The 26,301-nt window shown below is 41.8% G+C and overlaps 1 protein-coding gene across 2 annotated transcripts in view; it reads right to left on the minus strand.

Moving 5' to 3' along the window:
• Positions 1–24,395, minus strand: part of pnck (pregnancy up-regulated nonubiquitous CaM kinase) — a 48,577-nt gene extending 24,182 nt beyond the window's left edge. The window contains exons 1-4 of one of the 2 annotated variants that reach the window (XM_062971256.1): positions 24,246–24,395; positions 8,215–8,325; positions 2,899–3,030; positions 566–640 (exon numbers count right to left, since the gene is read on the minus strand). In XM_062971256.1, the coding sequence (XP_062827326.1) occupies positions 566–640; positions 2,899–3,030; positions 8,215–8,291 (284 nt within the window). In that variant the 5' untranslated portion in view covers positions 8,292–8,325; positions 24,246–24,395. Of the gene's footprint in view, positions 1–565; positions 641–2,898; positions 3,031–8,214; positions 8,326–23,965; positions 24,142–24,245 lie in introns of those variants that run through there. The other variant, XM_062971255.1, reaches the window with a different exon arrangement.
• Positions 24,396–26,301: the final 1,906 nt, after the last annotated feature.

The following is a 26,301-nucleotide window of genomic DNA, read 5'->3' on the forward strand; positions in this document are numbered from 1 at the left end:
TTCTGTGAGTCACATCCCATCCCATCCTGTGAGGGATTTAACAGGTACATATAAGATATTGCTCAGAGTTATTTGTTTAATCCTGCCTTGATGAATTTTGCAGATCAAAACAAATCACTTTGAAGTCTCTCAAAGAAATGGAATAAGACTCAGAATGTGTGCAATTTACATCCAGCTGGCATACATCTAATAACTACTGCAAAATTCACTATCATTGCAAAACTGCCAGAAGTATAATTTTCTTAAAACATTAGGCATCTTCAACCCCATCACCACATTCCTTATGTGTTTTGTTTTGCTACAACTACAATGAGAATGAATAAGATACAATAAGGACTGTGGCAAGGGTCTAAAGATCAGCCAGGGGCGATCCACAATTCATGGCCATCAGGTTTTCCATCTCCCTGTTGTAATATAATGTACACAGAGATGTGCTATAAAAACACACCTATTATGTCTGCCCACTCCCTACTTCTTGAGAAAGAATCAATCACCTTCCATACAATCTTGGATCAATCCTCCAACCCAGTCTGAAAAATTCCCAATGCAAGAAGCCGCTACTCACAGTTGCATGGTCAGGTACAGGTGAGTAGGACTCTCATAAATGTCCTCCAGAGCCACAATGTTCTCATGCTGAATCCTGTAATACCAGTGAGATTGACAAAAATTAAGAGATGGAAAAAGGAATAATATTTTTTTAATCCTGATTTCTACTCTGACTGATTGTAACAAAACCTAAAGATGTATGTACAAAAATGAGAATCAGGGTACAGTCTGTCCTCCATATCAATGGATTCTGCATCCATGGATTCAACCATTTGCAGCTTGATTTTTTTTTTATTCCAAAGAGCAACCATTGATTTTACCATTTTATCTAGGGGATACCACTTTATTATGCCATTGTGTATAATAATGGGACTTAAGCAACCAAGGATTTTGGTATCCACATGGGGTCCCGGGACCAAATCTCAGTGGATACCTTTACCTTAGGACCTTTTATATATTGGAATTCACTTTGTTACTTTAGGAACTTAAAATATATTATGTATAAATATATTGCGTTAAAATCAGGCTTTATAGACCTGTATTGTAAAGAATAATTTTTGTTTTGCCTCGCACATAAAAACGGGCATAATCCCAATAAAAAAACACAAGAGACATAAAAAAAACTCTAAAATCAGAACAGTAAATAAAGAACAACACTCTGAAAACAGGAATTCCAGACATGAATCAATCAGGGGATGTAACACCTCCCAACGAAGGATTCCCCCAGGCAGGAATGAAGCTTGCAAGGCCACTAATGCTAATCAAGGTGATTAATTACAACATTCGTACTGGCCTCCAACAGACAAAAGTCCTTTCTCCCACCCTGGACCTTCCACAGATATCTAAACCTTCCTTGCTTAGTTTTTCCAATAAACCTCATGACTTCTGAGGATGCCTGCCATAGATGTGGGCAAAACATCAGGAGAGAATGCTTCTGGAACATGGCCACACAGCCCGGAAAACTCACAACAACCCAGAAGAAACATTAGTAAAACAGAAGAGATTGTCTTTTCTAGTCCTCCCTCTTGTCAAGCATACCTAAACACCGCATGAAAAGAACTGAGAAAAGAAAACCAAGCCCAGGAACTTCAATAATCATAAACTGTGCATTGCCATCTTTCTTTCTTCTAAGTATCTATACCTCATCCTTCAATATATTTCATGAAAGTCTTCCTGTTTCAATGGTTTTTAGGATTTTTGGGCAGCTTAAATATGTCACTCTATCTGAAAGATTTTGTTCAATGTCGTAATCCATTTTTCCATTTTTTAAATTTTCTCAAGGGAAAAAAAAACTTTGGAAAAAAAAACCCAGAGGGAAATAATTATTTCTTGCTGCACATTCACATCTGTAGAAACAACATACCTACAGTAGAGTCTCGCTTATTCAACATAAACGGGCCGACAGTTCGTTGAATAAGCGAAAATGTTGGATAATGAGAAGAGATTAAGGAAAAGCCTATTAAATGTCAAATTACGTTATGATTTTACAAACTAAGCACCAAAACATCACGTTTTACAACAAATCGACAGAAAAGCAGTTCAGTACACGGTAATGTTATGTAGACATTAGTGATGTGCATGGTATTTGTTTCATACATTTCATTCGACTATTTGTTTAGTATCGTCCATCCGGATGTACAAAACAAAAGATGCCATTTTTGGACAAAACAAAAGGTGACACGAAAGAGAAAGCTGCACGATTACTGTGCTTGCTTTCGTTTTCCTTTCGTTTCGGGCTACGTAACAATAAGCAGGTACTGACAGAGTTATCCATAACTGATGTGTACCAATGGGTGTTAATCATAATATTAATATTAATAACAATTGTTATTCTGGGATCTGGGTCTGAGAGAGGCTTGCTTCCCCATGACAGCTGATGTGTGCCAATGGGTGTTAATAATAATATTAATAATACTAATAATAATAATAGTACTCTGGGGAAGATCCAAATGTTTTAAAAGTTGGTGGGCTCAAAGGGGTTGAAATGCCCTCTATGTGTGGCGATTTTCACCCCTCTAGCCCAAAAACCAAGGGGGGGCTGAACCTCGGAAGCCCTCCCATTGCTGCCAATGGTCTGAAATTTTTTATTTTTTTCTTAAGCAAGACAAAAATCCTATTTGTATAGGCATCCTGTTTTTGGAAACGGGAACAAATAAAAAACAAATGAAACTAAACAAAACAAACAGCGATTCCATACAAATGCACACCACTAGTAGACATTACTGTATTTATGAATTCAGCACCAAAACATCACAATATATATAACAAGTAATGTTTGCTTTTGGTTGCCAAACATTTAAAGTTCCAGAAGAATGGAAGAAAACATACACACACAGAAATCCACTGACTTACTTTTTAAGAACAGCAATTTCATTTTCCACAGCTGCTTCTTTGCCTCTCAGGGCTTTCTTGGGAATACATTTGAGGGCTACAAGTCGTTGGGATCCATGCTCCTGGGCCAGGACGACCTCTGAAAATGCCCCTCTGTCAGAGAAAGGCAGTAAATGGGTCAAAGATGGCAAACATTATAAAGGAAGAGCACCCAAGTTAGGAGAGTCTGACTCCTCTTCTCTTTTTTCCCCAATCCGACTTAATGGAGTGCAAAACTACCGTGGCACTTTGAACTCAGTTTGCCAATACACCAATGAAAAAGAGGAAAGAGGGTGAAATAAAAGAATCCAGAACATCTTAAAAACAACTGGAGAAATCGGGTAGCAGAAGATTAATTGAGTGTGTTTCTGCTAAATTGAGACAGTGGGAGGAAAACAAGAAATAGGTGTGCCTACTAATAAAATTATATTATTAATGTAGTCTCTTGGGGGACCTATGCTGAAGAATTAATGCATTTATTTGGGCAACAAAATCACATATAGTAACAGTCTGGAGAGAAAACATAAACCTTGCCAGCTCTTCACGACTTCATGGAATTAAGCATGAAGTTGGTTTGGTATTTTATCGCTCATTATTTTATTTTTTTATTTTGTAAAGAAACATAATACATCGAAAGTGGTGGAACAATATATTGATAGGAAAGTGAGGGAGGTGTAAAGGGTTCTGAAAGTAGGTGAAGAGAGAAAAACAGAGGGGGGGGGGGGGGAGAAAGAAAGAAAAGAATAGAAAGAAGAAGAAAAAGAAAGAAAAAAAGAATTTAAAAAAATGGTTGACTTCCCATCTTGACCTTGGAGTTTTCTCTTTCGTTGATTACATATTGGTATTTTCCCTTAGTCTCTTTTCGCTTAAACCGTTTTATATTGTAGATAAGTCTATCATGAGGTCCATTCTTCTTTTTATCAAGAATTTTATGAAGTTTGTCCAGTCTGTTTTATTTTTACTCTCTCTTATTTTTTGTGTTAGCTTATCCATTTGTATCATGTCCAAGATTCTGATTAACCATTCCTCAGGAATAGGAAGTTTTTTCCCTTTCCAGACTTTCGCTATTGTTAGTCTGGCCGCTGTGCTTATGTAGAAAAATATTCTGTCCTCATTTTTAAAAAATTTTGAATTTGTAAAACTTAGTAAATACATTTCAGGTTCCAATTTAAATTTGATTCCTATGATGTCCTTTGTTATTTGATGTATTGTCTTCCAAAATTCTTTTAATTTCTCGCAGGTTCACCATTGATGATAAAATGTCCCAATTTTTCCCCACATTTCCAACATATATTAGATTTCTTTTTATTAAATTTTGATAATTTTTCTGGGGTGTAATACCATCTGTATTGCATCTTGTACCAGTTTTCTTTAATATCCGTTGCAGCTGTATATTTTAGTTTCTCTTTCCAAATTTTTCCCATTGTTCCAAATTCAAACTATGGCCTATGTCTTTTGCCCATTTTATCATACATTATTTTATGTATTCCTCTTCTGTTGCCCATTCTAGTAGTTGTTGGTATAATATTTTTATTAACTTTTGGTCTTTTTTCATTATAATTTCCCATGTTCCCCGTTCTTGATTGAATCCCTTTTTGGCATCTTCTTTAAAGCTTATTTGTAATTGATAATATTGGTACCATGAAATTTGTTTATTTGTTTGTGTAATTTCTGTATGAGTTTTTACTTTGTACTCGTTATCAATCTTTTTTAATATTTGTTGGTATGTTAACCAATTCTCTCTACTAAATTCTCTGTTATGTTTAGCTTCTATGGGGGAAATCCAGAAGGGGGTTTTACTATAAAATCTATCTTTGTATTTTTCCCATACTTTAATTAGAGAAGCTCTTATGAAGTGATTACTAAAGTTTTTTTCTGTTTTTCTTTTATCATACCAGATATAATTGAGCCATCCAGATCTAAGATCATGGCCTTCTAAATTTAATAATCTGCTGTTTTTCAAAGTTGTCCAATCTGGTTTGGTATTTTAAATGGCACAATGAAGAACCTCTAATGTCAAAAGTGGCAAACCATTTCGAAATTGGGTTGTTGTATGTCTTTCGGGCTGTATGGCCATGTTCCAGAAGTATTCTCTCCTGACGTTTCGCCCACATCTATGGCAGGCATCCTCAGAGGTTGTGAGGCATGGATAAACCAAGTAAGGAAAGGAAAGAATATATCTGTGTAGAGTCCAGGGTGTGGCAAGAGTCCTTTGTTACTGGGAAGCCAGCATTAATGTTTCAGTTAATCACCTTAATTAGCATTGGAAAGGTTTTTGTCTCTTGCCTGGGGGCATCCTTTGTTCAGTCATTAGCCCTCAGAGTGTTGGTTCCCATCTACTGTTTTTCTTTTATCATACCAGATATAATTGTGCCATCCTCAACACTCTGAGGGCTAATGACTGAACAAAGGATGCCCCCAGGCAAGAGACAAAAACCTTTCCAATGCTAATTAGGGTGATTAACTGAAACATTAATGCTGGCTTCCCAGTGACAAAGGACTCTTGCCACACCCTGGACTCTACACAGATATATTCTTTCCTTTCCTTACTTAGTTTATCCATACCTCACAACCTCTGAGGATGCCTGCCATAGATGTGGGCGAAACGTCAGGAGAGAATACTTCTGGAACATGGCCACACAGCCCGAAAGACATACAACAACCCTGTGATCCCGGCCATGAAAGCCTTCGACAACACATTTCGAAATTGTTCACTAGAGCTCCCAGGATGCCTTCCGGTGTGGATCTAAATAGGGCTGCTCATTGTGCAATGCCTTTGGACAACCATCTCTGTCGACAAGAGTGTTTATACTGTAGAATTAATGCAGTTTTACACCACCTTAACTGCTGTGGCTCAATGCTATGGAGTCTTGGGAGTTGGTTCACTGTTTGGTGGAAAAGACGAAGGACCTTGCAAAGCCACAACTGTCAGGATTCCATAATACTGGTAAAGTGGTGCCAGACTGCATTCATTCCATGATGATGCACCCAACATATCACCAAGTCCACATGGAGCCATGGCTGAATTAAAAAGGTGCTTCTATCACTCCCTCTCTGTCCCATCAGCCAATTGAAATATTCAGAGGAGAGAAAAGAAAGGATTTGGTGTCTCAGTTTGGAAAGGGTTAACCCATGGGTTGCTCTGGCTCCATCTCAATTCCCTGGGCTCTAGGTCTATTATTGTCCCTTCTACGTCATAGATGTCTGGGAGCCTCTCTCAGCCATTGGGAAGGCCGTATGCAAAGGAAGGCAGTCAGGCTGCAGAATCCTGGGGCCTCTTGACTCTCTCTGCCAAAGTGGGGAAGACACACAGCTGCTTCTTGTTTATTGAGCATAGAGAGTCCGAGATGAGGCTGCAGAATGCAAGATATTATTGCCTGGGGCAGCAGATTAAAAAGAGTGGGTAGTGTGAAAATCCCCAACACATTAGCACAATGCAAAGCAAAACATGTCACCTTTTCCAGCCCGCTTGCCTGGAGGGAAAGCATCTTTCTGCCAATGTGTTTATAATCTGTGCACTATAAATGCGTGCACAGTAGTACTTCTTCCATTCTGAGATGCTGTTGATTGCAAGGCACCAGTTAATTTCAGTTCCAACGACAGCAACAATGGGATGCACCCACGTTTCTAAGAGGCACTCCATTTTTAGAGATGTTTATAGAACTGAAGAAATACAGCTGCATTTGCCCACACTACCATATTTGTGCTCAGGGGGCAAGGTGGGAAAAAGAAATCACAGTTTGATCGCATGAGGCTGGATATACTTTACCCTATATCCCGGGACCCGATCCCAGTTTATCTGCATTGAACTGGATTATATGAGTCTACATTGCCAAATAATCTGGGATAAGGAGCCTCCAGTGGCCTAGGGGATAAAAGCCTTGTGACTTGAAGGTTGGGTTGCTGACCTGAAGGCTGCCAGGTTCGAATCCCACCCAGGGAGAGCGCCGATGAGCTCCCTCTATCAGCTCCAGCTCCATGCAGGGACATGAGAGAAGCCTCCCACAAGGATGGTAAAACATCAAAACATCCGGGCGTCCCCTGGGCAACATCCTTGCAGGCAGCTAATTCTCTCACTCCAGAAGCAACTCTGGTTGCTCCTGACACAGAAAAAAAGCTGGTAATCTGGGATCAGATCCTGGGATATAGGGAAGTGTGGAAGGGGCCTGAGTTTAGCAATGCTGGACTATTGCAAAAATCAAAAGGAAACAGGTGTCCTGTGAAATTCTCAAGTCTGCAATGTTTGCTAATCTTGAAAGTGCAACTAGGCTCTCTGCTGCTTTTGCTTCAGGTTTAAATTGAATCCTATGGAATTCTCAAATTGGTAGTGTTTAAGATACCAACGAATCCCCTGCTGCTTTGCTTCATGTTAAAATCGATAAGAAGTATCCATCCATACTTGCTGCGTTAGGGGCACAGGACCTCTGTGAAAGTGGGGAAAATGCAAATTATTATTTCAACCTGAGCAAACATCCCCCTAGGAGTCTCTATGTCCTCCAGTACAACTCTATGGTCAACTTCTGCTAAACATTAACCATAGAATCACACGGTCCTACAAATAGGTGCTTTGAATGCTATTTCCTGCTTCTTGGCAGGGGGTTGGACTGGATGGCCCATGAGGTCTCTTCCAACTCTACTATTCTATGGTTCTATGATTCTATGAAATACCTAAAGAGATGTTCCCTCTAAGAATCTTCAAAAGTTGGTAGCCAACTAGGAAAATCTATGTCCTCCAGCACAACTCTATAGTAAACAACTGGTGTGAGTTGATTAAACCATCACACTTGAGTACCTAGATTCCAAAAGAGAACATATCAATCAAATCCATGAAGATTCAAAAGTGAAACCCACAAATGTGAGGGGTGACTGGATGGAAGGGCAAGGATGGGAGAAGAGGAAGGCCTCTTCTATACTGCCATATAATCCACATTATTTGCTTTGAATTGGATTATCGGAGTCTGCACTGCCATATAATCCAGATAATTTGGATTTTATGTGGCAGTGCAGAAGGGGCCTGAGTAGAAAGAGAAGAGACTGGCTCTGGCTACTGAAGAAGGCCATTAGAAGAAATATAGGAATGATTAGAGGATAAAATCATAGCTTTGAAAAACTATTATTTTGAACTATAGTATCCGGGATCTCCAATCTAGTATTACCAGTGAGAATGTTGGCTGGCAGATTCTGGAAGTTGTACTCCACAAGTGCAAGCACCAAACGCAAACTGAGGGCAACAGGCAAGGAGCTACATGGCACCCAGTGCCACCCCACCCATTTCTTGCCAGGTCTCCCTTCACTCACGCGCCAAGCTTCTCTTTGATATCGTAGACACTGGAAATGTCCTCCACCTTTTTCTTCCAGCCTTTCCCGAGCGGCATCGTGGACTGCTATGAGGGGGCCGTGCAGAAGGAGCTGAGAACAGAGATGGAAAAGAAGGAGGAGAAGAAGAATGTCACACACAGAGTCACGCATGCACAGAGATCACAGAAAGGGGGTCAGCCCATTCCCACGGCTCTCTCAGCTGGAAACATCTTGGTTGCTCCTCTCGGTCGTGAGATACAGAAAACAGCTTAGGACCAGACCAAAACACTGTGGTGCTCAATGTGGAAAATTGTAAAATAACCTCCACTTCTATATTCCATTTGTTCCACTTCTCAATGTTTGTTTAAATCAGGGCTCCCTAAATGAAGGCCCAGGGCCGAATACGGCCCTCCAAGGCCATTTACCTGGGACCCGCCATAAACTTTATACTTAGGGCAACGCTAAGTCTGAAACAACTTGAAGGCACACAACAATAACAATCCTAATTAACTTGAAAGCAGGCCCACACTTCCCATTGAAATACTGGTAATTTTATGTTGGTTAAAATTGTTCTTCATTTGAAATATGGTATTGTTCTTTCATGTTATTTGCACTACAATAAGATATGTGCAGTGTTCATAGGAATTTGTTCATTTTTTTTTCAAAATATAGTCTGCCCCTCCAACAGTCTGAGGGACCATGAACTGGCCCTCTTCTTTAAAAGTCTGAGGTTTAAATGAATGAAACACGGGAATTTTCAGATAATCTATATGGCTTATACATCAGATGAAATAACAGCCCTAAGCTTGGACAAGTGAGACAACTGCCTCTAGCAACACAGATGTGGTAATGGACTGTCAGGATCACCATAGCAGCCTGGAGTTGGTTGCTTCAGTTCTCTGCTATAAAGAAGGGAGATAAAGGGAAGGCTGGGTACAGGGTAGTGTAGATAAGGCATCTGTTTGTGAGGGAAAGAGAAATTGCAGTTAACAGACTGTGGGCACAGTGTTTGGGGCAGATGGGAGTTGAACTGTCATATTACAGGAGGGTTGAGCGGGAAATCTTTAGAACTGTTATTCAGTGATTGTGGAAAGATGGAATAAATTATTTGCTTCCAGCATATTATATGCCGTGTGCATAGGAATTCATTAATGTTTTTTTCAAACTATAGTCTGTGTGATGGCGCGAGTGGCGCCATCTATATGTGGAACTGTAAGTTGCAAGATTTGAATTGTATCATGCCTGATTTTGCCTTTTTGCCCTGTAACTGTAGTTGGACTGATTGGTTATTTATAGCTATCAATCAATGTTGTTTGCACCAGTTATATTGCTCCCTCAGCTCAATTGTTTGGCTCCACCTCTTCCTGGAGTAGGACAGTGTTGCCTTTTTCATTCCACCATCAAGTTTTCTACCAGATTGACATGAGAGAGAGACTTAAGTTACCTCTCAGCATCAGTTCTGAGGTTCTTACCCTTGAGACTTATGCTTCATGTTCAAGGCCAACCTGGACGATGTTGAGGAGTCTCAAGCACCTTCAAATCAGTTCTTTGGCATTAGAGGAAGACTGTGTCTTCAAACATAGACCATTTTGACTGAGGCTGAGGATTGCTCCAGCATTCACAGCCATTGAGAAAGAGGGACCTGGAAAAGCTTCTCAGCTGCAAAGCTCCTTGGATTTAAGACAACCAAAGACTGTAATGTATATTTTCCTTTTACCCCTTTGAAACTTCCAGCTTATTGGGATAATCTTTTGTGAACAATAAAACCAGTTTTGAGTTATCTACAGTGTTTTGGTCCTTGAGAGTTCCAGTTTCCCTAAAGGAGGGCAAGAAGCAATCCCCTGGGGAAAGATGTCATGTCCATGCCTCTTTCGCTAAGAGTTATGGCACAGTCTGCTCCCCGCCCCCCTCTGCTGGTCCTCTGCTTTAAAAGTCTGAGCCCCTCTCCCCTGGTTTAAATGAATGAGACCTGGGAATTTCCAAATAAGCTATATGGCTTATGCATCAGATGAAATAATAACCCTACCCTTGGATAAGTGAGGCAACTGCCTCTAGCAACACAGATGTGGTAGTTGACACAGTATTCCCTTGCAGATACTGGAGGAAAAGACCTTCTTTCAGCCTACTGAGGGCCCTTCCACACAGCCATATAACCCAGAATATCACGGTAGATAATCCACAATATTTGGTATGAACTGGGTTATCTGAGTCCACCCTGCCATATAATCTGGTCCCATGTGGATTTTATATAGCTCTGTGGAAAGGGCCTGTACCTACAGATTCTACATCTAAGGAGTCCACCAACCACAGTCTGAAAATATTTTTTTAAATCCAAAAGGCCAACCATAAAGTTGCCCTTTTATATAATGCATATTATTATACTATGCAATTATATACATAGTATTATTACACTATGTATATAATTACATAGATTTTAGTCTCCATGTAGTGTCCCAGTAGATACCAAGGGCCCATTGTACTTCCACTGAAATTGTCATGCAAAAATTCTGTGTTGGTTTCTTTTTTTAACACAGGCAGCAAAATCCCAGGAGAATTGCCCTGATCTCACCCAATAGCCTCCTGCTTCACCACATTTAGTGGTGCTACAAAAACCCACCTTTCCTAGCAGAAAAGCAACCACTGGATCCCCAACAGTCATGGCTGACTCTAAGCCCTTCCATGAATTGATCATAAAGGGAGATCGTAACCCGGTTAAGACAGGAGCCATGGTACCACCATGGCTCCTGTCTTAACCAAGTTACGTTCTCCCTTTCTCCTGGGATTTTGCTGCCTGTGTTAAAAAAAGAAACCAACACAGAATTTTTGCATGACAATTTAATCAAAAAGCCACTGATAAGAAATGAAATGTCAGGCAGGAAGTGAAGCCGGATTATCTGAACCTGAGAAGCTATTTTCAGTCCCAAGGGTCAATTCTGGAACACAGAAATAACAGAGAATCTCCAGCAACACAAAATGGATTTTGTTCACCAGGGACCACAATCAATCAATTGAACATCTGAGTCAAGGCTCTGGTTTCTTTGGCTGTTGATATCCTCTCTAATAGCTATTAGAGGAGCCCCTGATGACGCAGAGGGTTAAACTGCTGAGCTGCTGAACTTGCTGACCAAAAGGTCAGCAGTTCGAATCTGGGGAGTGGGGCAAGCTCCTGCTGTTTGCCCCAGCTTTTGCCAACCTAGCAGTTCAAAAACATGCAAACGTGAGTAGATCAATAGGTACCGCTCCAGTAGGAAGGTAACGGCACTTCATGCAGTTATGCTGGCCACAGGACATTGGAGGTATCTACGGACAATGCCAGCTCTTCGGCTTAGACATTGAGATATGCACCAACCTCCAGAGTCGGACACGACTAGACTTAATGTTTTACCTAGCTATGTTTTACCTAGCTACCTAGCTACTATGGACAAAGCATTAGAAAGAACGGGTCTGATTTTATGTTTGAAATGTATATTTTTAATTCATAATGTATTTTAATAGTTTTTACTGTTTCATGTGCTGTTTTATATTGGTTTGTATGGGCATCTAATTGTTGCCACTGTTGTAAGCCACCCTGAGTCCCTTCGAGTGAGAAGGGCAGGATATAAATGTGAGAAATAAATAAATAGCTACAGTAGAGTCTCACTTATCCAAGCTAAATGGGCCGGCAGAAGCTTGGATAAGCGAATATCTTGGATAATAAGGAGGGATTAAGGAAAAGCCTATTAAACATCAAATTAGGTTATGATTTTACAAATTAAGCACCAAAATATCATGTTATACAACAAATTTGACAGAAAAAGTAGTTCAATACGCAGTAATGTTATGTTGTAATTACTGTATTTACCAATTTAGCACCAAAATATCATGATATATTGAAAACATTGACTATAAAAATGGCTTGGATAATCCAGAAGCTTGGATAAGCGAGGCTTGGATGAGTGAGACTCTACTGTATTAGAGAACATGATAGAGATATGTTCAAAGTGACATACGATTATTCATCCCTATCCTCTCATTGGAGGAGGTGGGCTTCGCAGATTCTTTTTGCATGGTCTGCCAGGGCTTTAATTGTGCTTCTTTTTTGACCTGGGTGATGGTTGGAGTTTTTATGTAGATATCTAGCTGTGTGTAGGTTTTTTTCTGCAGATCTAACTTATATAAAGCACAGGAACAGACAGATTGACTTACTGAGGAAGTGGTTTCTAATCTAGGAAAGTTCATGCTAAATAAATCTGTTATTCTTGAAGATGCCACAAGATTCTTTGCCAATATGCTGAAACATAGCACTGGAGCTAACCATTCAGAAATGACTATCTGTTTGTTTGTGTTTCTGGCCAGCAGAAATGACACATAGAAGAGCTCTTCCCAGGGAGTGGGGAGAGGGGACGATTATATAAATACCACACTTGTATTTATTCCTCTTCAGTTCTCACAAATACCAAGGAGCGTGCATAAAAATGAGGCATTAATGTCATATATGCTCACAGCAGCTACGATTGTTCTAAGTTATCTGCAAGAAACAGCAAAAAGATAATCGGTGATAAAAGAATGGCTGGCGGGGAGAAAGAGATTACGCATTAATGTCAAAACCGATTTGCCGTTTATGCACAAGAGATGGGGGAGGAAAGGATTGTTAGGAAAGATGGCCTTCTTTTACTAATTTGTAAAATAAGAGGGGCTGACTGATCAGGGTCAAATTTGTAAAGCATTTTATACCTCGTGGAAGTAGCGTATTATCTTGCACAATTCTTATGGACTGCCAGATGAAATATACCCAGCCCCACGGGTCATGTTGAAAAAATGGCATGTAGTCTCACAAAAACCTTTTGGGTGATGGTGCCAACATTATCATGGCTAACCTCTGAGTCAGAAGATTGTATACAGAAAAGGACTGAAGGAGAAAGCTGCCCTTTTAAGAACAAGAGGGTTCAAATCTATTTTAATTTTTTTTAAATGCTACCCAAGTGATTAAAAAAATTAATGCACAAAATACAATAGGTCCTACACTTTCATGGAAGGAGCAGTAAGGGGCACAAGATCCCTGGGAAATATTTAAAAATTTACTACAGTAGAGTGTCACTTATCCAAACCTCGCTTATCCAAGCTTCTGGATTATCCAAGCCATTTTTGTAGTCAATGTTTTCAATATATTGTGATATTTTGGTGCTAAATTCGTAAATACAGCAATTACAACATAACATTACTGCATACTGAACTACTTTTTCTGTCAAATTTGTTGTATAACATGATGTTTTGGTGCTTAAATTGTAAAATCATAACCTAATTTGATGTTTAATAGGCTTTTCCTTAATCCCTCCTTATTATCCAAGATATTCACTTATCCGAGCTTCTGGCGGCCCATTTAGCTTGGATAAGTGAGACTCTACTGCAATTCTATTTTGGAACTCAAGTGGACATCTATCTTGGAATCTCAAGGTCTTCCAAACAACATTATGGTCAATTTATGGTAGAAATTGATCATAGATTTGTGCTGGAAAACCTAGTTTCATAGGGCCCTACCACACAGCCATATAACTCAGAATATCAAGGCAGATAATCCACAATATCATCTTTGAACTGGATTATCTGAATCCACACCTCCAGATAATCCAGTTCAATGTGGATTTTATACAGCTGTGTTGAAGGGGCCCAAGAGAGAATGTATTAAGCTATTTGAGTCTTCGTCGAGAGATATAAAGCAGGGTATAAATAAATATAATATAATTAGTATAATTATTATAATTATTATATAATATCATTATAATTATAATGATGGAGGAGCCCCCGGTGGCGCAGTGGGATAAACCCTTGTGTCTGCAGGACAGATGACTTGAATGTTGGGTTGCTGACCTGAAGGTTGCCAGTTTGAATTCAACTGTTCTCCTCTCTGCCCTTTGAAGTCCCCATTCAAAGTCGAATCCAGGGAGATCGGGCAAGCTCCCTCTATCAGCTCCAGTTCCTTGTGGGGACATGAGAGAAGCCTCCCACAAGGATAGTAAAAACATCAAAACATCCAGGCGTCCCCTGGGCAACGTCCTTGCAGACAGCCAATTCTCTCACACCAGAAGCGACTAGCAGTTTCTCAAGTTGCTCCTGACACTAATAATAATAATAATAATAATAATAATAATAGCAACAACAATAATCAAATCTGCAAGAGTTAAAACTGCAAAATTGGAGAAGCAACTGTATGCAGGTTTTCTCTCACCCTTCCTTTTTGTTATATTATTCTTTAATTTGGTTTTTTTCTGTTTATGTATATGTGCTGGCACTGCTAGCAGACCCCAAGATGCTAGGATCAAGCCAAGATATTCTGCTGTTTTAAGTAAACCCTATTGGCCAGCCTTAAAGGAGCACATAGATATTTTGTCCCAAGCATCTTCTCTACCTGATGACATTGCAATATAGATCAGGAAGAAATCATAGAGGAAAAAAGTGAAAACCTTCCTCTTCTATGGCTTTTCCCATATTACAGTTTGGATACCCCTGCCCAAGAACTGAATGTGAAAGGCTCTAGGCCAGGGATCCTCAAACTTTTGAAGCCAAGGGCTGGTTCACCATCCCTCAGACTGCTGGGGAGCCAGGCTATAGTTTTTTAAAAATAATAATAATACATGAATGAATTCCTATGCACACTGCACATACATTATTTGTAGTACAAAAAAAGAAAAGAAAGGGAATACAATATTTAAAATGAAGAACAATTTTAACCAACATAAGCTTACCAGTATTTAAATAGGACGCGCGAGCCTGCTTTTGGCTAATGTTATGTTATGTTATGTTACCGTATATACTCGAGTGTAAGCCAACCCGAATATAAGCCGAGGCACCTAATTTTACCACAAAAAAACTGGGAAAACATTGACTCCAGTATAAGCTGAGGGTGGTAAATTTCAGAAATAAAAATAGATACCAATAAAATTACATTAATTGAGGCACCAGTAGGTTAAATGTTTTTGAATATTTACATAAAGCTCAAATTTAAGATAAGACTGTCCAACTCTGATCAAATCATTATTCTCATCTTCTTCAATGTAAATGTGCTTATGTATCCTTTTAATAATAATAGAGTAAAATAATACATGTAATAATAATAATAATAAATACAGGAAAATAATACAAGTAATAATAGAGTAAAATAATAAATGCAATAATAATAATAAGATCAGAGTGAAATAATAAATGTATTATTAATAATAATAATAATAATAGAGTAAAATAAATATAATAGTAGCAACAATAATAGAGAAAAATAATAAATGTAATAATAATACCAATAATAATAGAGAAAAATAATAAATGTACCATATATTCTCGCGTATAAGCTGACCCAAATATATGCCAACCAGGACCCTCACCCGAGTATAAGCCGAGGGGGGCTTTTTCAGTCTTTAAAAAAGGGCTGAAAAACTAGGCTTATACTCGAGTATATACAGTAATAAGGATGGTTGTTGTTGTGTGCCTTCAAGTTGTTTAAAATTTAAGGCGACCCTGTCTCAAGTTTAGGGTGGGGGGTAGGTAAAAGGCCTTGGAAGGCCCAATCCACTCAGCAGGCCGTTGTTTGGAGACCCCTGCTCTAAGCAAATGAATGAAAAAGAGAAAACCAGATCACCTGGTTTAAAGAATAGGACATCCCCTCTGCATTTGCCACCATCTCATCTAGTTTGACCTGTAGTGACAGGGATAGTTGGGGACAAAGAGCAGTGTATACGTACTTGTCCGAACGTATGATCTGCCTCACAGTTTAAGATCGTCGGGGAAGCCTTGCTCTCGATCCCACCACCTTGGTGGGGTCGAGAGCCCGGGCCTTCTCAGTAGTGGCCCCCCAACTGTGGAACTCCCTCCCTAATGAAATAATTGTTAATGTGGGATTTGTGTATTGATAGTGTTTAAATGCAATTTGTGCCATACTTGTATTGCAACTGACTGCATCATCCAGAATGTACCATAGTGTGGAAAGAGTTAATAGCCAAGAAGCTATGATGACCTTGATGTGTGGCTGGAACTAGGGAGTATCCAGACACAAATGTTTGTGCATAACGATTACATCAGTTCAGTTCAATTCAGTTGAGTTCTGTCTGCCTAGAGTTCGAGTCAAGTTCTGTTGGAGAACAGAACAATCCTGTGTTCGTCTGTTGTCTGCAAGTCTGTTTGTGTTGATTACTGCTGCATACAGTAAAACTTTGTAAATAGTTTTGAGTGTCTCTTTGTTCTGTGTTCCACTGCTTCCATCCAACTACTGCTGTGCTGCAAATTCTCTGACAATCAGGTTGGCTCCCTCCCTCATGTCCTTTCGTAAAAAAACGTAAAACTTGGGTGTGGGACCAGGCATTTGAGCAGCAGGTGAAACATTAATAGTAAAAATGATTTTATGACTTATAATGGACAGACCAGGATCATGACTTGAATTACGCTTTTTAAATTGATGTTTTTAATTAATGTTTAATTTGCTTTTAATTGTAATTGTTTAAAATTTTATGTTTTCTAGCATCTAATGACTGCTGAGTGTGAGGCCGCCCTGAGTCCCACCTTGGGGATGAGAAGGACGGGATATAAATGTCATAAATAAATAAATAAAACCTGCTTGCCCTCCACCAAAACATAGCCTAGCCTGTGTTGTCGAAGGCTTTCATGGCCGGGATCACAGGGTTGTTGTATGTCTTTCGGGCTGTGTGGCCATGTTCCAGAAGTATTCTCTCCTGACGTTTCTCCCACATCTATGGCAGGCATCCTCAGAGGTTGTGAGGTAAGGAAAAACTAAGCAAGGAATGTTTATATATATCTATGGGAAGTCCAGGGTGAGGGAAGAACTTCTGTCAGTGGAGGCCAGCGTAAATGTTCCAGTTAATCACCCTAATTTGCACTGAATGGCTACATCTACTAGCTACTTTCTGCCTGGGGGAATTCTTTGTTAACTACCCCTAGCTCCCATGTCTTCAGAGTGTTGTTTCCCATCTAATGTTCTGATTTTTGAGTTTTTTAATACTGGTAGCCAGATTTTGTTCATTTTCATGGTTTCTTCCTTTCTGTTGAAGTTGTTCACATGCTTGTGGATTTCAATGGCTTCTCTGTGTAGTCTGACATGATAGTTGTTGGAGTGGTCAAGCATTTCTGTGTTCTCAAATAATATACTGTGTCCAGGTTGGTTCATCAAGTGCTCTGCTATGGCTGATTTCTCTGGTTGAATTAGTCTGCAGTGCCTTTCATGTTCTTTGACTCTTGTTTGGGCGCTGCGTTTGGTGGTCCCTATGTAGACTTGTCCACAGCTGTATGGTATCCGGTAGACTCCTGCAGAGAAGAGAGGATCCCTCTTGTCTTTTGCTGACCTTCTCACAGAACTGAGAAGCTTAGCCTTCTCACAGAACTGGCATAGGAAATGTGCCATTTCTCTTGCCTGTTAGGCACAAAGCCCCCCTCCAGCAGCTGCCCGGCACAGAATTAAAAACTAGCACTGCGCTTCAACACAAAATGCCTCTGACTGAATGTGAATGGGTACACCAAGGCTGCACATTCTTGATTAGTGGGATGTATGTATCACCTGTAGCATGCCAGCCTGGAAATGTTCTTTTGCAGAACTACAAAGCACACTTTGTGTGTGAAAAATGATCCCGTAGCCTAGAAATGGAGACGATCATGACACCCAAGCAGAGACTGCTGTCACCACCAGAAGTGGTTTGATAGGATTCCTCATTTCATTCTTGGCCAATGTCTTTATCTTTGGGAGGGGAAGATGAGCAAAACTATGACACTTCCTACGGTAGCATTTGGGGATGGAAAATCACTCTCTTTTTTGAAAACAAAAATTGGAGTCTTATGTTTTGGGGGGTGTTTTGAAGGTCCTCAAAAAGAGACTGAGGGCTTTATGAGACCCACAGACCTCAGTGACCTTTCTTTTACTTTTAATTTATTATTTACTATTTAATTTACAATTTACTATTACCTCGCATTTTTGTTCACCAGCCCTGTTCTGAAATTCTATTGCCCAATTCCCTTTCCCCAAATTTAAGTACCTATCACTGCACAGATTATTGGTTGTTGATTATGCTGTTTTTGTGTTATTGTCTTCTATAATGTTGTTGATTCTATTGAGATATGTTTTAATCTATGTTTGATTTTAATTTTTGTTGGATCAGGCTTGTCCCCATGTAAGCCGCCCTGTGTCCCTTTGGGGAGATGGAGGCGGGATATAAAAATAAGGTTGCTGTTGCTATTATTATTATTATTATTATTGTGTAGGTTAGAAGAAAGATGAATTTTATGGCCAAGATATTGTGTGTGTGTGTGTGTGTGTGTGTATAATATTGTATTATATAGTATTATATTGTAATACGATATAATACTAATAATACAATTTAATAATATTAATTATATATTATATTTTATATGTAATATTACTAATAATATTACAATATATTGATATAGTACAATATAGTAATTTATTGCCAGTATTGTACTATACTAATAATATAATATTGTATGTAAATTTAATTTGTAAGCCGCTCTGAGTCCCCTTCGGGGTGAGAAGGGCGGGATATAAATGTAGTAAATAAATAAATAAAATATGATTGGTAAATGTCCTATGAGTAGGTTGTAATGTGAGCAAGTAAATTTAATAGCCTTTTATGAAGGAACAGGACTAGTCCTATCATTAAGCAGGGAAAGGCAAACCGCTCAGGAAGCAGATTTTGAATCTCAGGAAAGGACAGCAAGTAGTCCATTGTTTCATTGCTTATTATTTAATTTTTTTAATTTTTTTTACAAAAGAACAGGGTTTTCTACTTTCAGAACATGACTTGTTTTGGATGCAATGCACTTTCATTTGGACAGGTTGTGCCACTAATTACTTCTCCTCCCCAATATGTATTGGGATGTCTCTGCAAGAAACCAGATCCAAATGTCCCTTTTCTAAAACATCTTAAGAACAGCCATTTGACTTCTTCAATTCTTCTTGGTATGTGCCTTCAAGTCATTTCTGACTCATGACAAAGTTAAGGCAGATTTTGTTCAGTGGAGGTTTGCACTTGTCATCCTCTGAGGCTGAGGAAATGTGACTGCCAGTGGGTTTCCATAACCAAGTTAGGATTCGAACCCTGGACTCCTAACATTGGCTCTCTGGCTTCTTAAGTAGCTAGAGCCAAAAATGGGGAGTGGAGAAAACTAGTCTTCATAGCAAACAATGTTTCTGACAGATTCCTAAAATATCTGAGTTGAAGCAAGTTCCGGATTTCGGATAAATGAGGCGCTGAGCTAGTTAAGTTATGAGGTCCCTTACCTGGGCCCTGTATTTTTCAGGGTGACGGCACTTTGTTTTTCCATCTCAGGCTATCATAATGTAATGATAGTAAGGTAAAAAGGTAAAGGTTTCCCCTGACATTAAGTCTAGTCGTATCTAACTCTGCAGGTTGGGGCTCATCTCCATTTCTAAGCCGAAGAGCCAGCATTGTCCATAGACACCTCCAAGGTCATGTGGCCAGCATGACTGCATGAAGCACCATTACCTTTCTTTCCATTGATCTACTCACATTTGCATGCTTTCAGACAGTTAGGTTGGCAGAAGCTGGGGCTAACAGTGGGCGCTCACCCCGCTCCCTGGATTTGAACCGCCAACTTTTCTGTCAACAAGTTCAACAGCTCAGCACTTTAATCCGCTGCGCCACTAGGGGCTCCCACTCCACCTAATACTCCACTGCATTTCTTCAGTTCTAAGACAAACATTTGCCCCATATAAACATATTTAAAACAGAGTGAATTTTAGAATTGATGATCATATTCATATATATATATATGTATGTGTGTGTGTGTGTGTGTGTGTGTGTGTGTGTGTGTGTGTGTGTATATATATATATATATATATATATATATATATATATATATATAGCTGGTACTGAAATTAATGTGTGTGTTGCCATCAATGGCGTCTTAGAATAAAAGAAATAGGGAATTATATTATGCTTGCATTTTATAAATGAAGACTGGATAACTTGAGACCCTCTAGATCAGGCATTTTCCATTGAAAAATTCAGGGTGCCATGAGCTTGAATTGAAAAAAAAAATAATTTCTTATCTTTATTTTCTCTGGCCTCTAACTAAAATCTAGCATTTCCTTCTTTTATGAATATATGGAATGAATTACAGTAGTATTCATTTCTTATCGCATTATTCAAATTCCTAATTGCTTGCCGAAAATGACTGCTTGAACAGATGTTACACTATGTTAGGTTATCAGGGATTGCAATCATGGGAAAGTTGGAAAATGTAATTTTGGGTAATCTTAACATTAAAATACGTGTTGTGTGCCATAAATCTATCTGCTGTTACATTGTGAGAAGGGGTTAGAGGTTTTCACTTGACTGGCAAAAGGGTCTGTAGAATAAAAAAAAAGTTGAGAGCCCTTACTCTAGAGCAGACATGGGCAAACTTTGCCCTGTGGGTAATTTGGACTTCAACTCCCATAATTCCTAACAGCCTACCGGCTATTAGGAATTGTAGGAAACACCTGGAAAGTTTGCCCATGCCTGCTCTAGATGTTATGGGTCCCCATCATTCCCAGCCAATGGTAATGCTCACAATGACTGATATGAGTTACAATCCAGCAGCAACTAAAGGACTGCATATTCTCTTTAGAAACCCTACTACTCAGTTACCTCCTGGATATGTAGCTGTGAAAGGCTGAAAATGCCTTTTGTGTAGGAACCTGGGTATACTATAGCTATATGTCAGGTGTGGAGAAAGGATATATTAGATTGCTTTTACATATTTTTAATTAATGTGGATTCTCTATTGGGAAGCTGTAATGTTTTTGTTGTTTGCCTCCCCATGCTGCCTACATTTTGGGAAACTGTGTGAAAGCATGTGTAGATAACATTGTATGTTGTTGTTTGGTTTGCAGTGCCGCCATTGAAAAATAACATACAGTAGAGTCTCACTTATCCAAGCTAAACGGGCCGGCAGAAGCTTGGATAAGCAAATATCTTGGATAATAAGGAGGGATTAAGGAAAAGTCTATTAAACATCAAATTAGGTTATGATTTTACAAATTAAGCACCAAAACATCATATTTTACAACAAATTTGACAGGAAAAGCCGTTCAATATGCAGTAATGTTATGTTGTAATTACTGTATTTGCAAATTTAGCACCAAAATATCACGATATATTGAAAACATTGACTACAAAAATGGCTTGGATAATCTAGAAACTTGGATAAGCAAGGCTTGGATAAGTGAGATTCTACTGTACAAGTATATATGGTGTTTGAGATGCTATTTTGTGGAAAGAAATTTTATAATTTCCTGCATGTGGAAACTATAACATGCTAGCTGTATCTTATGAACACAGATGTGTTATTGCATGCTAACAAAATATTACATACATACAGGTGTCAATTCACAGTATTCTGGAAGCCTACATGGAAGGATGCGTCAGAAAAACCATGGATACATGTCTCTCACTACCTCTTTATGCATTATGTGTGTCGTATGAAGCACTTGACTCTGGTACAAACACCAAGAGCAGGAAAAACGTGGAAGTTTCTGCATGTGTTTGTGTATCATCATGGAAAGAGCGATCTGATGTTGTAAAGATCGATACGGAGACAGACATATGATATAAATAGGCATGAATGGGGATGGCTGGAGCAAATGGATTTGCTTGTAATGGCAGATAGGCAGATGGATGGAAATGGAGGCAGGCATGAAAGCTGGGGCAAATGTAAGACGATGGGGCATTAGCTAAAGGAGAGGAGCATTTCTACAAATGAGGCAGATAAGCATGTCAGAGGGACACGTGGAGACGGATGCAGTCAAGAAGATGGTTGGGCGAAGAGATGGCTGGAGAGAATGGATTCCAGGTAACAGAGCAGGGACAAAATGAAATGGTGTGGACAGAAGGAGGGATGAATGGGGTGAGTAAGGACAGGAAAAACATATTTGACAGCCCCACCACATAAGCCCAAGGCAAGCCAGTCTCGTGCATGCATTCAACAACAACAAAAAACAGATTAATTAAACAAACATTGCACATTCACACACGGGCAAATCCAGCTCTTCAGAAAATGATGCATCCACCTGTTTGGATACAAGTTGAGGAGGAAGGGCTTTGCCAAACACACACACAGAGAGAGAGAGAGAGAGAAGTCTCAAAACAGATCCACAGAAATACACATGGATTCATCTGCAGCAAAAGAGATGCCCACTCTTTGCCCATCAGCAAGCACCAAGCCCTCGAAGCACCCTAGACCCACAGAAAGTTTGTCAATAGTGCCTGTGGTAGCAGTTCGCCTGAGAACCCATTGAGGTCGACGCTCCGGTAAAGGTCTGAAATACCTCTGCGTCTTGGAAGCTAAGCAGTGTCAGTTCTGGGTAGTCCTTGGATGGGAGGCCGCCAAGGAATACCAGGCACAGCAGGCTAGATTTCAGAGAATGTGGATGGCGAAACTCCCTCTGAGGAAGAAAACCTCACAGAGTCACCAGCCATAGGTCCACAGGTGACTTGAAGGCAGCAAAATACCCAGTGTGCTCCCGCACTTTCCACCTATGTGCACACCTATTGTGCTCCGAGTGTGGGGTTATTTTTGAGCACACGGGGAAACACCTGTTGCCTACAGCCTTCTTGGGTTGTAATCTTTGGCCAACCCATTCAGCCACCAAGGTGGCCTTTAAGCCTCTGTTAGGGATGCTTTGATCGTGCTTTTCCTGCAGGGCTAAAGGTAGTGTGACTGGATGGCCCTTGAGATGACTCTCTTCCACGTCTGGGAGTCTAGGCTTTGATGAAGGCGCTGCCTGGGCTGCCAGTGCCATCAAGATGCGCAATGAGGCAGAGGATGGCCATCTGTCGGGGGTGTTTTGATTGTGCTTTTCCTACAGGGCTAAAGGTAGTGGGACTGGATGGCCCCTGGGATGGCTCTCTTCCAAGTCTGGGAGTCTAGGCTTTGATGAAGGCGCTGACTGGGCTGCCAGTGCCACCAAGATGAGCAAAGAGGCAGAGGATGGCCATCTGTCGGGGGTGCTTTGATTGTGCTTTTCCTGCAGGGCTGAAGGTAGTGGGACTGGATGGCCCTTGGGATGGCTGTCTTCCAAGTCTGGGAGTCTAGGCTTTGATGAAGGCGCTGCTTAGGCTGCCAGTGCCACCAAGATGAGCAAAGAGGCAGAGAATGGCCATCTGTCGGGGGTGTTTTGATTGTGCTTTTCCTACAGGGCTGAAGGTAGTGGGACTGGATGGCCCTTGGGATGGCTGTCTTCCAAGTCTGGGAGTCTAGGCTTTGATGAAGGCGCTGCTTAGGCTGCCAGTGCCACCAAGATGAGCAAAGAGGCAGAGAATGGCCATCTGTCGGGGGTGTTTTGATTGTGCTTTTCCTACAGGGCTGAAGGTAGTGGGACTGGATGGCCCTTGGGATGGCTGTCTTCCAAGTCTGGGAGTCTAGGCTTTGATGAAGGCGCTGCTTAGGCTGCCAGTGCCACCAAGATGAGCAAAGAGGCAGAGGATGGCCATCTGTTGGGGGTGCTTTGATTGTGCTTTTCCTGCAGGGCTGATGGCTCGTGGGGTTCTCTTCCAAGCCCGGGAGTCTAGGCTTCTTGGGATTCTATGCTGCCAGTGCCCAACCCAAGGGCAACCCCAGTGCTTTTGCCTCTCCACTGAGATCAAAATGATGGTGATGATGTTATTGAAACCCCTCTCCCTTCTGTAAAACAGCCTCGCTCACCTTTTCCCTCCCGGCTCCTTCTCCTCCGCCAGGTGTGCTGCTACCTGGCACCTACCTGTCCAAAGAGTTTCACTCTCTTCGGGGCTTCTCCCCTTCCTCCTCCACGCAGCGCTCTTCCACTGCAATCCGGGTTCGTTTACATTCCACGGGCGTCCGCATCCTGCGCGCGGCTCCCAGACTGGTGGGAGGAGTGGGCTGCGTGGCTCTCGCGCTCTCCCTCTCGCGTGGGATGTGCGCGCGCATGGGCGGCGGTGGGGGGCAACATGCCACCCCATCCTTTCCCTCCTCCCTCCACTCCTTCCAACCTTGGTGCCCCCCTCCCTCTGCCTCCTTACCTGCTGGCAGTCTTGGGCGCCCTCCGGAGTCAGCCCATGCTCCAAGCAACCCAAGTCCCCTCTTCTTCCCTCCCTCCTTGGCAGCCGGACCCGCCTCTCTTCTCCTTCCTTCGCCTCCCTTCCTTCCAGCATCTCTCCGGCCCTGCCTTGTAAGGGAATCACAGGCAGAAGGGAGTGGCTGAGGAGCCCCACACCAGGGCAGAAAGGCCGCCAAGGAAAGAGAGCCTCCACGTCCAGGAGCAGTGTATATTTCTGGGCCCTTCCAGACAGGCACTATCTCCCAGGATCTGATCCCAGGTTTTCTGCTTGAAACTGGATTATATGAGTCCGCACTGCCAGACTCATATAATCAGATCAGATCCTGGGAGATAGGGCCCGTCTGGAAGGGCTCATACTAGTAAGGAATGGGCGTAAAGCCATTGGGAGAGATCCTCCGTAGGCATGGGGCAAGGTACAATCAGTATGCTATTGATTTATCGTATCAGAGGTTTGAAATGGTTGAATAGAAGCTCTCTGAAGCTTTAGGTGCTCTTACTGCCTATTACAGGAAAAACCAGCTCATCCCTAATCCATCTAAAACGCAGACATGTGCTTTTCACCTTAAGAACAGACAAGCTCTGAGCTCTGAGCAGAGGCGGTCCAACAGCGAGGCGATGTAGGCGCCCACCGCAGGCGCACACCAACAGGGGGCGCTCTTGAGGCGCCACCGTGTAAGCACGGTGCCACTGCAGTGCCGGCACTGCCCGCCACCGCCTGCTGCCATCTTGCATCTTCTTTTGGCTGCACATCGCCTGGAAGGCGGGCCCAGGACAGTGTGCGTTGGCACGCAGGGTGGGTGGGTGTATGTTGTCCTGGGCCCGCCTTCCAAGTGACGTGCACGCTCTCAAGTCACCCAGAAGGCGGAGCCAGGAGAGGGTACGCCCACTCGCCCTGCGTGCCGCTGCACGCTCTCCTAGGCCAACCTTCCAGGTGACGTGCATGCTCTCATGTAGCCCAGGCGGGCACGCCTTCCAGGTGATGTGAGAGCATGCACATCACCCAGAAGGCTGGCCCAGGAGATCGTGTACACCCGCCCACCCTGCTTGCCGACACACGCTGTCCTGGGCCCACCTTCTGGGCGACGTGTGCGCTCTCATGTCACCCGGAAGGCAGGCCCAGGAGAGCGTGCATCGGCACGCAGGGCGTACGCTCTCCTGGGCCCGCCTTCCAGGCAGCATGAGAGTGTGCACCAGCACCATGGCCGCCGCAGCCACACCGCAGCCGCCGCCTCTGGTTTGTGTGGGGGTGGGGGTGGGGTTGGGCGCCAAAATGGGGGGGGGCGCCAAGTAGTAGGTTTGCCTACTACTTGAAATTACCTCAGGCCGGTTCTGGCTCTGAGAATCACCTGGGAAGGAATCCCACTGGAGCATTGCAGCACACCAACCCTGGACCATGCTCTGACTTACAAGAAGCACTGCTTGACCATCAAGCAAAAAGTGGGTGCTAGAAATAATATTGTAGGAAAGCTGACTGGCACAACCTGAGGATCACAGCCAGACAGTGAAAGCACCTGCCCTTGCTCTTTGCTACTCTGCTGCTGAGTACGCATGCCCAGTGTGGAACACATATCACCACATTAAAACAGAAGATGTGGCTCTTAATGAGATATGCTGCATCATCGCCGATGCCTTAAATCAAGAAATTGTTTTCTGAGATCTACAGAGATACTCACAGGAACACCTCAGCAAGTGAAAGTCCAAAAGTGGCAGGCTAAAACCTGGAACCTCAATCAGTGGCTGACTCCGGATGAGAGACTCCCTCCTGGGCACACAGAAGACTGGGCAACTTGGAATCATAGAATAGTAGAGTTGGAAGAGACCTCATGGGTCATCTAGTCCAACCCTCCGCTAAGAAGCAGGAAATCGCATTCAAAGCACCCCCGACATCTGGCTATCCAGCCTCTGCTTAAAAACTTCCAAAGAAGGAGCCTTCACCACAGTCCAGGGCAGAGAGTTCCACTGTCGAACAGCTCTCACAGTGAGGAAGTTCTTCCTGATGTTCAGGTGGAATCTCCTTT

This window comes from Anolis carolinensis, chromosome 2 (assembly GCF_035594765.1).
Source record: "Anolis carolinensis isolate JA03-04 chromosome 2, rAnoCar3.1.pri, whole genome shotgun sequence".
Lineage (NCBI taxonomy): Eukaryota > Metazoa > Chordata > Lepidosauria > Squamata > Dactyloidae > Anolis > Anolis carolinensis.